We start from the raw sequence: 12,043 nt of genomic DNA on the forward strand, positions 1-12,043 counted from the left end.
GATCTCTGTGAGTTCGAGACCAGCCTGGTCTACAGAGCTAGTTCCAGGACAGGCTCCAAAATCCACAGAGAAACCCTGTCTCGAAAAACCAAAAATAAATAAATAAAAAGACCCTGTCTCTAATAATAATAACAAAATAATAATTAATAATGATAATAATCTTAAGGGCTGGAATTCTGATGGCTCAGCAATTAAGAGCATTGGTTGCTCTTGCAGAGAACCTCAGTTCCCAGTATCCACATGGTGGCTCACAAATCCAGAGGACTTGATGCCCTCTCTGGTCTCCAAGAACAACTACACTCACGTGCACATAAACAGAATTGAATAACTATTGGGCGGGAGAGTTAGCTAAGCAGTTAGGAACACTTGGGGCTCACTCTCAGCATCTGAGTTGTTGGCTCACCTGTAACTCCAGCTTCGGGTCATCTGGTGCTCTCTTCTGCCTCCTGCAGGTAACACGTGCACACATACACATAAATAAATAAATCTTACATAAAAAAAACACAATCTAAAAAGAAAATAATTTTAGAGTAGGCTACACATATCAGGGTTCCCTCTGGCAATGGGGCGCCAGCCCACGAGAATACCTCAAGACACCTTCTCTCTTGCCCCAGCCAGTCTCCTTGGGAAGACATGCCCAAGGGAGGGTAGTTCAGACACCAAGAGGAGGAAAGTGAGTCCCAGTGGGAGGGACAAGCCTAGGTAGGGACAGAGAGGAAGCCTGACTCCTCCTCTTGTCTCCACAGAGGGCAGCACAAGGCTATAGACATTTTGTCTGCTCTTCAGGTAAGTGGTCAGGAGGCTTTCTCTCCCTTCCTGTCCTGGACAGTGTGTCCTGAGGCCAGGTGCATCACCTCTCTGGGCCCTGGTCTCTGCAGCAATAAACCCACTTAAAGAAGTCCAGAGGCCACCTAGGAGGAGAGGGGAGTCCAGAGCCTGACAGGAAAGGGACGATGAGTTCCACCTGGGGTCCCAGACACACCCCTTCCATTGCTACCCTGACAGCGGGCAATGCAGGCATGGCAACGGCCTATGCTGCCAGAAGGCTGGGCATCCCGGCCACTATCATTGTACCTAGCACCACACCCACCCTCACCATTGAGCGGCTCAAGAATGAAGGTGCCACAGTTGAAGTTGTGGGAGAGGTGAGTGCAGACTGGCAGGGGGCAGGGCTGAGAGGGCTCCTGACGGCTGGACAGAGCCCCCATCATTGCATTCTCTTCCCGCAGATGTTGGATGAAGCCATCCAGCTGGCCAAGGCTCTAGAAAAGAACAACCCGGGCTGGGTGTACATCCATCCATTCGATGACCCGCTCATCTGGTAAGGTGGGGCCACCCCGCTCCTTACTGCACCTATCTGTCTTAATGCGTAATTCCCGCTGGCTCTCCATGTTGCACACCCAATGTATACAGGAAAGAATAGACAAGCATCCAGATGCACACATCAGCAATGGGGAGGGGTGTCCCCAGATAGAGATTTGGAGAGATCATCTCATCCGGGGGTGACTAGGAACAAATGAGGTGGTGATGCACTGATGAAGCGCTAGCATCTGCCATGGGCAACTGAACCTCGGGCCCTGGGGACCCTGAGAGTCTGTGGGGAATGAGCATCCAGGGACTGTACCCACTGATGGGTAGAAAGTGGGGGTTTAGTCCACCTACTCCCGCAGCCCTCCGCTCTCCTGAGGGAATGTCACTTATAAGGAGTTCAGTGAGGCTATGGCTGGGTGGGGAGAGGGCAGAGACCAGTTCCAAAGGCCACCATTGCCTGGGATGAAAGCAAATACAGACCTCATCTGGCATCTTCAACCACCCGTTGTGTCTTAGGAAGCCCTGACCTGCCACCCTTCTCCTGCCCAGGGAAGGCCACACTTCCATTATCAAGGAACTGAAGGAGACGCTGAGTGCCAAGCCTGGGGCCATCGTGCTTTCCGTTGGCGGCGGGGGCCTGCTGTGTGGAGTCGTCCAGGGGCTGCAAGAGGTGGGCTGGGAGGATGTGCCTGTCATCGCCATGGAGACCTTCGGTGCCCACAGCTTCCATGCTGCCATCAAGGAAGGGAAGCTGGTCACCCTGCCCAAGATCACGAGGTGAGTCCAGGCACCTACCTCCCTGTTGTGCATGCAGTGAAAATGAGGCTTTGACCATTTTCCCTAAGTTACCCAGGCACATGCATGGTACACCTGGGCCTTGAACACGAGTCTCTGTGTGGATAATGGTGGGCAATGCCGTACACTTCTTGAGATCCTCATGCCTCACTGCTTTGCTTGACACTTATCTGGCCTCCAAAATATGTAAGACCCTGGCTGATCCTGGACACAGGGTGGGAAATAAAACACCCTCTTGCCCGCAAGAATTTATAACCAAACCCCAGATTTGAAGCTTAAACAAAATTGAACTTTGTTTCTCCCTAGTTAAAAAAGAAAAAGAAAAAAGCCTATTAGAGACAGCTCCTTGAAGCTGTGGGCCAAGTTCCTTGAGTCTGCTGCACCACCACGCTGCCTGTGCTGACCTAGGGCCCAAAGTGGCTGCCTTTGTGCCAGCCAGCACAGCCACACTCCGTCTGAAAACAGGAAGTGAGGGCAGAAGGATGCACCTAAATTTTTTGTTTTGTTTTTTCCAAGACAGGGTTTCTCTGTAGCTTTGGGGCCTGTCCTAGAACTAGCTCTTGTAGACCAGGCTGACCTCAAGCTCACAGAGATCCGCCCGCTTCTGCCTTCCAAGTGCTGGGATAAAAGGTGTGAGCCACCGCGCAGCAGACACACCCAAACTTTAAAGACAAAGTGGGGCTGCTCCTTGATTGACAGTAGGGTTACGCCTCAGCAAACCCATGATCGAGTGAGTTAAACCTGGTCTACCTTATCTAAGCTGTTTGGCACATAGCACTCTCAGCCCAACCCTCAGCAGTCAGCTGTCTATGTTTCCTCTATTGCCCACTGGGCAGAACTTAGTTGTACAGCCACACCTAGCTGCAAGGGAAGCTGGACAAGGTTTGCACCAGACATCCTTGAGGGCTGTAGAAGAGACTTCTAGGGAGACGATACTTTCTGTCGGAGGGAGGGAAGGCTGAATCAGGTAAGGGATTCTTCAAGATTTCTGGGAATGATGTCACTGTTGGGACTGGCATCCTGCCATGAAGTATGGGTGCAGTAGGGGGCATTCAAGCAGCCATTTTAGCCCCTAAGTTAATGTGACCTTGGGGCATCCACTGCCTGCCCCACCTTTGTTCCTGATTCCCCTTCTATAAAACTGAGTCTGGGGACTAGAGAGATGGCATAGAGGTTAAGAGCACTGGCTGCTCTTCCAGAGGTCCTGAGTTCAATTCCCAGCAACCACATGGTGGCCCACAATCATCTATAATAAGACCTGGTGTCCTCTTCTGGTCTGCAGGCAAACATGCAGGCAGAACACTGTGTACATAATAAATATTTTTTAAAACTGAGTTTGGGAAGTGTGTGGCACCTAATCCTTTAGTAAGGATTAGCTCTCCCTATGTTAGGATGGGAGGGGACTATTTGAAAACCTCAAGTAAACCGAGGGACTAGGGATTCCCTCTGGAAGAGGAGGCCTTCACCTTGAGCTTGGCAGGTTGGGGCAGGAAGCAAGCAAACAAAGCAGGTCAAGGCTACAGGCTGGGGACAGGGCACATCGGAGTCAGGCTAGTGCGATGTTGGAGACCACTGTGCAGGCTCCCGAGTTGGGCAGGGGTTGCCCAATCCCACCCCTCACCTGTAGTTCCCGCCTCTTACGTGCATCCTTCTGCCTTGTCTCCCACTCCTCTCCCCACTCCCATCTCCCAGTGTTGCCAAGGCCTTGGGTGTGAACACTGTGGGGGCACAGACCCTGAAGCTGTTTTACGAACACCCCATTTTCTCTGAGGTCATCTCGGACCGGGAGGCTGTGTCCGCTATTGAGAAGTTTGTGGGTACGTACCGAGGGACCTTTCGCCCTTCATTTTTCCCTCCTCGGACTAGACTCGCTCCTGAGTGGAAGCTAAAGCTAGTCAGTGGTAAGAAGAAACACTGAAGTCACTCATCAGTGAGCCTGCATCTGCTTCCATCAGTTACTGGATGGATGCTCTCCATGACAATTAGGGTAGTCACCTCTGGTGACATTAGATGGCCAGGTCAGGCACCCTCTCCTCTACTGCTAGGAGTCTTAGCTGGGGTCATCCTGGTGGATTCCTGGGAGCCAAGCACTGGGCTGAGCTCCAGGAGTCCTGCTGGAGAGAAAGGCAGAGGGTTAAGGTCATGACAGGGGATCCCACAGAGCCCGTGGGAGCTCACTGACTCTGGACCAATAGCTAGGGAGTCTGCATGGGACCATCCTAGGCCCTCTGCATGTGGCTGACAGCTGTGCAGCTTGGTCTGTGTGTAAGGCTCCTAACAGTGGGGTCAGGACCTGTGCCTGGAACTTGAGTTGGCTTTTCGGTACCTATTCCCCATGCTGGGTTGCCTTGCCCTGCCTTGGTGCAGGGGGAGGAGCTTGGTCCTGCTTCAACTTGGTATGCCATGCTTTGTTGACTCCCATGAGAAGGCTACCACTTTCTGAATGGGGACAGGGAATGGTTGAGGGGGGAGGATTAGAGGGAAGTGGAGGGGAGGGAGCAGGAAGAGAGGAGGGAGGGGAAACTATGGTCAGTATGTAAAATAAATGAAAAACATTTTAATAATTAAAAAAAAGTGAGGCTGGTAACCACGACAGCAGGGAAGACAACCAGCCTTTCAAATGTCCATCTTGAGCTTCCTGGTAGCCAGTCAGAAGGGCAAGCATTGAGATGAGTTGGATTCGGAAGTGGTCTATAATGGAACTCTCTTGGTTCAGCCTGGAACAAGATGGTCAAAAAGAACCTGGTGGTAGTGCAAGCCTTTAATATCAGTACTCGGGAGGCAAGGGTAGGTGGACCTCTGTGAGTTCAAAGCCAGCCTGGTCTACTGAGTGAGTTCCAAGACAGCTAAGGCTACAGAGAAACCCTGTCTCAAAGAGAGAAAAAAAAGGCCAAAAAGGATGAAAAATGGCACACTGTCAGCTACTAATAACCACAGCTTGCTGCCCTACACCTAGGCACCTGTGACTCCCCTCAGGCTCCTGAGAACTCTTAGCACAGGCTGAAGAAACTGAGGCTGGATTCAGCCTGAACAGTCCCAGCCACAGTGCTGAGAGCTGACCAGCCCCCTTCCCCACAGATGACGAGAAGATCCTAGTGGAACCAGCGTGCGGTGCAGCTCTGGCTGCAGTGTACAGTGGCGTGGTGTGCAGGCTGCAGGATGAGGGCCGGCTGCCAAGGCCGCTGGCTTCACTGGTGGTAGTCGTGTGTGGCGGCAGCAACATCAGCCTGGCCCAGCTGCAGGCTCTCAAGGCACAGCTCGGTCTGAACGGGCTGCCCAAGTGACCCCGCACCCCTAAGTAGTGTGGGCAGAGGATGCACCTGACAGTGGCCCCACCCTCCTTTACCCGTGTTTATAATGTGCACTTTTTCATTGTAAATAAATAATATATATATTTATAAAGCAAAGACTTTAGAGTTTTGTTTGTTCTTGACATGCGGCCTACGTGCAGCGTAAGTTGGCCGGCCTCCAGAGTGCTGCTGTAACGGGCATTTGCGGGCACGCTGCCACAGCTGCCCTGGCCCCCAGAGGAGCAATGCTCCCTACCCACGTACTAGTCACTTGGGTCTCCCAGTGGGCTGGTGTAAGAGTGGAACCCACACATTCACCATAGAGACCTGGGGTAGGGGCAAAGTGGCTGGGAGATGCACAGACAAAGCCACCACATTCTAACATGAAGTCCTTACTAACAGGACAAGGACATCCTTAAAACACCAGTAGCCCCACCCATGTGCAAGAAAACCAACCCTGTACTCTTGTCTGCAGGGCAGGAAAGGTGAAGCGAATTTGACCTCCCCTTCCAGCAAAACCCAAAATACATGACAGGCACTGGGCTGGCTGGGGCAGAGCCATCCACTCCGCTCAGGACCTCCAGACACTGGCAGAGCAGGTCTTTCACTCCACTGCCCACCCCAGCATGGCAGGGCTCTAGGACGCTGTTCTACATCAGTGCGGTTAGCTTTTGTGCCTATCACAAAGGGACATTCCCTCACTTTCCTAACAAAGTCCAAGTACTGAGGGTTCAGTGAGGATCTACTATGAGCAAGGGTGAAGCCTATATTCCAGGAGTGCAGCGCCCATCTCCCAGGACCCCACCAACAGATTAGGCAGGAAGAGGACCAGAGCCCAGACCTCTGGTTCACAGGTTTTGAGTTCTCAGCCTGTGAGACCAAACAGGGAGGACTCTGTTTCTTGTGGATCTCTGGACCTCACAACAGGACTTAGGATCTTGGTGGTCAGCAGGGCAGGCCAGAGTAGGACCCATGTGAGATGGCTACTGAGAGAAAGAGCTGATGGACAGAGGCCTGACAGGGAAGGATAAATGCACACACAGGGAGGAGCACACAAGCGGACAGGCAGACTGGTGGGCTGACAGATGAAAAGCAGACAACAGGCATGGTGGCCCACACATGTAAATCCAGACCAGCCTGAGCTACAGAGCAAGGGCTGTCTCAGAACCGAAAGGAAAGGGTGTGCGGTTCTGGCTGGGTGAGTAGGTAAGGATGGGTGCTGGGAGGGCGGGTGGCTTGCTGTGCAGACAGACAGTGGACAGTGGTAAGTGGGCTGGCACAGGAGTGAAAGGACAGAGAACAATGGGCAGGGCATGGTACAGGGCCCTGACCTTCACTGCTGCCTCACAAAACACAGCATGGCCATGGACCCCCCTACTCAGTGGGAGTACAGCCCATGCTTGGCTCCCTTGGAACAGAGCCAGGGACACCTACCAGGAGGCCAGGGGCAAGCTCGGGCTGGGGGCGGGGCAGGAGAACAGGGTGATGGTGCACCCCTCCTGCAGAAAGAACACAAGACCCTCCAGCTACCAGCAGCCAGAAACTTTGGTTTTTGTTTTCAAGCTTCTACCTCAGGAAAGCTGCCCAGAGGGGACACGGACTGTTCCCTGAGGTGATAGGCCCGCAGGCTAGTAGTTACAGCAACCATGAGCCCTATCGGAGTCCCACACAGACACTGAGGGACCAGCATTAGGAGAATGACACCCAGGATCCCACCAGGCCCACAGCCAAGCATAAGCCCCAGCCCACTGGTGACAGGCACAGAGCAAGAGCGGTGAGGGGGCAGAGAATCAGCTCTGAGCCCGCTGGGTCTGTGTCCCTGCAGAGAAGACCATCCAGACCAGAGCCCCAAAGGGTGGGTGGCCACACAGAGTGAAGGCAACTGGGTGCAGGCAGATTCTCAGTCCCATGGGACCTGGATGGGTGAGAATGTCCAGAGATCGGGCTGGCCCATGTGCAGCATGTTGTGGAATGGCGATCTACTCCACTGGAAAGGGGGTAACTGGTCCCACGTGGGGCCACTGGCTGCCAGCATGCTCATGTGCTTGGCCAGGGAAAAGCTGGTCACCTGGAGGTCAGAGAGCAGGCCACTGAGTCAGAGCACCATTCTAAGGCTGACCCCAAAGCAGGTATCCCTTCACCTTGACCCGTCTGACCCGATCCTACATCCGTCCCACCCACCCTTCCCCAGGCAATGTGGCAGCTGGCTTGGGTGGCGAACCTTTACATCAATGCCACCATGGGCACGTTGGCGCAGGGCCTGAAACGGGTAGGAGCCATTGGCAGGGTTAAGATCAGAGCGGGCAGAGATGGCGTTTTCCGCATTGGGTTTCGGAGTGCAGGCTTCACACAGTGACAGCGGGTCGTGAAGGAAGTCATTGTACCTGTGTGCAGATGGAAGGGATGCGAAAAGCCCGCAGAAAGGGTGGGTGGCTCTGACCCCTTCCTGAACTTCCTAGGCTTCTCCCAGCACCAGCCATAACTCAGGTATGGCCAGAGACGGCCCACTCTTACCCCTCCACAGGGTCACCCCAGTCCCAGATGTGGCCTATCCTCACACCTCCAAGGGTCATCCCCCAGGCTGGTCACTTGGCTCTTCTTGGGGGAGGTTCTCCAGGCCCCTCCACCAAGCAGACCAGACACCTGGTCTACTCCACAGCATGTGTGGGGACTCAGGCTGCCTCGCCACACTTCAGCTCCAGTCTGGGTCCTAGGCAGGCATCTCCACCTCCCAGGAGAAAGGGGTTCCCCAAGGAGGGCAGGGAGCAGGCCCACCTGCAGACTAACTGTCACAGACACACACGTGACTCTCCGCATCAAGCCAGGACTCTGCTGACCCACCTCATGAGCCGGACCATGGAGTCCATGTCCTTCACGGATGACTGGTCCCTCCGGAAGATCTGGGCTCGAGGGTTCTTAGTGTAGGAGAACCAGTCTCCATACTCGGCCACCAAGGCCTGCAGCCCACTAGCGTTGAACACAGTCTCAAAGAACCTGCTGGGACAAGGGTGGTCACCCACGACTCCCACTGGCCATGACTGACTGTCACGGTGCAGCTGCTGTCAGGGCCACATCAGGTTGCATCAAGGCCCTCTTGTACTGTAGGGGATAAACCTGGGCTTTGGGGTCTATTTCAGAATTCTCTGACCAAGGAGCTATGGATGAGCCAGGATCCCTGCCTCAGTTTCCACATCTATGGAATGAGAACGAGAACAGGCTCTTACACTCAGGTATCATGGTCACAAGCACCCAATGGCAGGTCCTTAACATCCTGAGAAAGCACGGGCTGCAAGGCAGCTCGGAGGAGCCCGGCTAAGACTGGATTTAGGGACCCAGGCTGGGTACTGCATGGGCATCTCCATCTCTCAGGAGATGGGGGTAGGTTCAGCTGAATTTGTGGCAATATCCAGTCCCAAGGTGTGTCCATCCAAAGACACCCTGCAGCAGTACCAGAACTGGAGGTCACATATGAGGTAGAACTTTAACAGCAGGAGAGGGGCTGGGGCAGGTCTCATTGCTCTGCGTGTTTAAGATGCCACCTGGGGAAGGAGCCTGCCTCAGGGAGGTCAGATGGGGGTAGAGGTGGAAAAAGGAAGGACATACGGGATGTTGTAGCTAGCCCAGTAGGTCATCTTGTAGAGCTCCGCGGTCTTGTCGGCCACCACCACCATGCCCCTGAGACCCAGAGAGAGGGACAAAGCAAGTGAGGGGACAAGCTCCGAGGGCCCTGAGCAGGAGCTGTGCTGTGTCCTGAGCCTCCCACCTGCACCCGTCAGGGACCCTCCTCCCTCTGCCCCTAGGACTCACGGGATCTGTTCTAGGATAGTAAGCACCCGGTTTCCAGGGCTGGGCCCATCGGGGATGAATGCCTTGTAGTCCACAATCATCCACTGGTTATTATACCTGCCAGGCACAAGGAAGGAATGGCTTACAGGAGAGGATAGAAGAAAATTCTTTCATTGGTGAGCCCCAGTTTACCCAAATAGAAAACAAAAAAAGGGCTTGGGTTGCCCCAGTAAGCATTTTCAAGAAGGGGCTGGGCAGAAGGTCCCAGAGCCCCGATGGTCTCCAAATAGGGGGGTATGGGGCCAGGAACACACGCACGTGCCACTGTTGAATCGCTTGAAGACTTCTGCCCAGGTGGCCCCATCCACGGCCAGGCGATTGGCCACGATGTTTCGGATCCACTCCAGCACGCAGCCCTGGGGTTGCACGTACTTCCACAGGGCTGAATTCTTGTTGCCGATGGTGGTCTCCAGGGTGACCTGTGAGAGACAAGGTGGGCTGCAGATCCACAGGGCAACCTCATCCTGTCCTGGCTCAGAAGTCAATGCTTTCCTTACAACCCTAACTTGCTTTAGTGAACACCCCTCTTGGATTCCTTGGAAAAGTACTTGGTTTGGGGGAGACTCAGCTCAACAGACAGAGCTGATGGTTTGAGGCTATTCACCTGACATTGCTGTCAGAGACCTTGCTAAGAACCCAGGCCACCTTGCTCTGTCTGGTGTCACAAGGCCTATGAAACCTCTCACCTCACGGCCCCCTGGGGCCCTCATGTGTCTACATAAACATGCCCTCTTCCACTTAACATCATTGTTAAAACCAATGCAGAACCAGCCAGGTGTTGTAGTACATGCCTATAACCCAGAACTCAGGCAGGAGCCAGAGGCAGGAAGTTTGCCACAAGTTCAAGGTGAGCCTGGTCTATGGTGAGCTCCAGGCGAGCCGGGTCCTCAGAGTAAACCCTGTCTTAGACCAAAGAACAGAACTCGTAATAGTCAAGCAGAGCCTGGGAAACCTGACTTTCAAACAGCGACATCCTGGCAGCTGGTGGGTGGCCCTGCTGTGGGAGAATCTCACAGTTGAGTCCCCGTCAGCTCTTGCTACCCTCCTCTGGAAGACAGGTATGCAAGACCCAGAAAAACTAAAAGACAAGTCCGCCAGCTGGTCATGGTTGGTGATCAGCCCCCCAGCCTGAAGTCAGAATTTAGTCCCCTGTGCCCCCAAGGATGCTGGTCTGAGTCTTTCTTTATATGAGGAGGCTAAAAAGAGGCAACAAATGGCAGGACCCACATAGGACAGTACTTTAGTGTTAGGGTTTTGTCTATTTTGGGGGCATCTGCAGTGTCACACTGTAGCCCAAGCTGACTCCAAATTCTTGGTGATTTTGCTGCCTCGGCCTCTTGAGTGCCAGGAGTCCAGGTGTGAGCATAAGTGAGTGTTCTACAGAGGACATCGGAGATGGGCACAGTGCTGCATACGTGTCTTAACCCCAGTCCTAGGGAGGTGGAGGCAGGAAGACAGGAGCTCGAGGAAACCTCGCTACATAGTGAGCTTGGGGCCTATCTTAACCTCTGTCCTAGGGAAGTGGAGGCCAGCCTGGGCTACATGAGACCCTGCCCCAGAAAACCAGAATAAAAGAGAAGAGAAATGAAGATGACATCTAAGCTGGGCCTGGCCGGGCACACAACCTCAGTCTCCCAAGTAGACTGCCCGGGCACACAACCTCAGTCTCCCAAGTAGACTGGGCTACGAGCTGCACTCCAGAACAGCCTAGCTACAAAGTGACACACTGCCTTAATAACCTGAATAAATAAATAGAGCAAACAAACAAAAACACAAAAATAAAAAATAGCCAGGCAGTGGTGGCACATGCCTTTAATCCCAGCACTCGGGAGGAAGAGACAGGTGGATCTCTGTGAGTTCCAGGACAGGATAGGACTGTTACACAGAGAAACCCTGCCTCGAAAAAAACCAAACCAAACCAAACCAAACCAAATACATACACACTAAATACATTTAAAAAACAAAACATAAGACATAAAACAAAAACAGAAGTCTGAGAAGGCCCCTAGCATTCTACACTGTCAAAGGGGTGGATGGTCTCCTATGCTGGCCCAGTGAAGAGGATCAAGGTTCCACCATACATGTGCAGACGGACACAGACAGACAGTCTCAGTCTCTCTCTGTCTGTCTCTCTGTCTCTCTGTCTCTCTCTCTCTCTCTCTCACACACACACACACACACACACACACACACACACACACACACACACACGATCCTTGGGGACAGGCAGGGGAAGATTTGTTGGCCTGAGGCTCCTGTGTCTCCATCCCCACCCCACCCCACCCCACAAGTCTCTCCTACACTAGGGAAAAGCAACAGCAAAGACAAAGAGGCATGAACCCCACTACGTCTGCTTTGCCCCAGCATCCGCTGCACCGAAGCGCTTTCTGCATCAAAGTCCGTCTCCTGGCAGCATCAGTCTGCAATCTTGAGCGCCAGGAACAGATTTCTAAAGGGGCCTGGATGCCAGCCAGAGAGCAGGGAAGCAAGGCACTGTGAACAGCAGGAATGAATGAATGAATGAAGAGCAGGGAAGCAAGGCACTGTGAACAGCAGCTCTCAGAAAGTGGCCAGGTTAGGGGGTGGGGAGAGGGGAAGGCAGCAGAGAGCAAGGTCACTGGCAGAAAGGAAGTGTTTATGCCGAACACAAAAAAAACCCAAGGCTCCCAGGAGCCCAAGCCGAGGTCCCCAGTTAGTTCCCTGGACAGCTGAGGATAAAGAACCTGAAATGACCCTATCCTATAGCAACACTGACAAATATCTTGCATATCATCATAGAACCTTCATCTGGTGATGGATGG

The 12,043-nt window shown here is 53.4% G+C and overlaps 2 protein-coding genes across 4 annotated transcripts in view; one reads left to right on the forward strand and one right to left on the reverse strand.

Annotated features, from left to right (window-relative positions):
- Nucleotides 1–6,410, forward strand: part of Sds (serine dehydratase) — a 9,725-nt gene extending 3,315 nt beyond the window's left edge. For both annotated transcript variants that reach the window (XM_005371862.2, XM_013355459.2), the window contains exons 3-8: nt 747–786; nt 1,006–1,145; nt 1,230–1,321; nt 1,861–2,088; nt 3,799–3,923; nt 5,185–6,410. In XM_005371862.2, coding sequence (XP_005371919.1) covers nt 747–786; nt 1,006–1,145; nt 1,230–1,321; nt 1,861–2,088; nt 3,799–3,923; nt 5,185–5,390 — 831 coding nt within the window. In that variant the 3' untranslated portion in view covers nt 5,391–6,410. The remainder of the gene's footprint in view (nt 1–746; nt 787–1,005; nt 1,146–1,229; nt 1,322–1,860; nt 2,089–3,798; nt 3,924–5,184) is intronic.
- A 519-nt stretch (nt 6,411–6,929) lies between these two features.
- Plbd2 (phospholipase B domain containing 2) overlaps nt 6,930–12,043 on the reverse strand; it is a 20,429-nt gene continuing 15,315 nt past the window's right edge. For both annotated transcript variants that reach the window (XM_026778387.1, XM_005371863.2), the window contains 6 exons: nt 9,501–9,661; nt 9,204–9,299; nt 9,000–9,071; nt 8,238–8,390; nt 7,618–7,780; nt 6,930–7,464 (listed from right to left, as the gene is read on the reverse strand). In XM_026778387.1, coding sequence (XP_026634188.1) covers nt 7,297–7,464; nt 7,618–7,780; nt 8,238–8,390; nt 9,000–9,071; nt 9,204–9,299; nt 9,501–9,661 — 813 coding nt within the window. In that variant the 3' untranslated portion in view covers nt 6,930–7,296. The remainder of the gene's footprint in view (nt 7,465–7,617; nt 7,781–8,237; nt 8,391–8,999; nt 9,072–9,203; nt 9,300–9,500; nt 9,662–12,043) is intronic.

Source organism: Microtus ochrogaster, unplaced genomic scaffold, assembly GCF_000317375.1.
Source record: "Microtus ochrogaster isolate Prairie Vole_2 unplaced genomic scaffold, MicOch1.0 UNK132, whole genome shotgun sequence".
NCBI classification, from domain to species: domain Eukaryota; kingdom Metazoa; phylum Chordata; class Mammalia; order Rodentia; family Cricetidae; genus Microtus; species Microtus ochrogaster.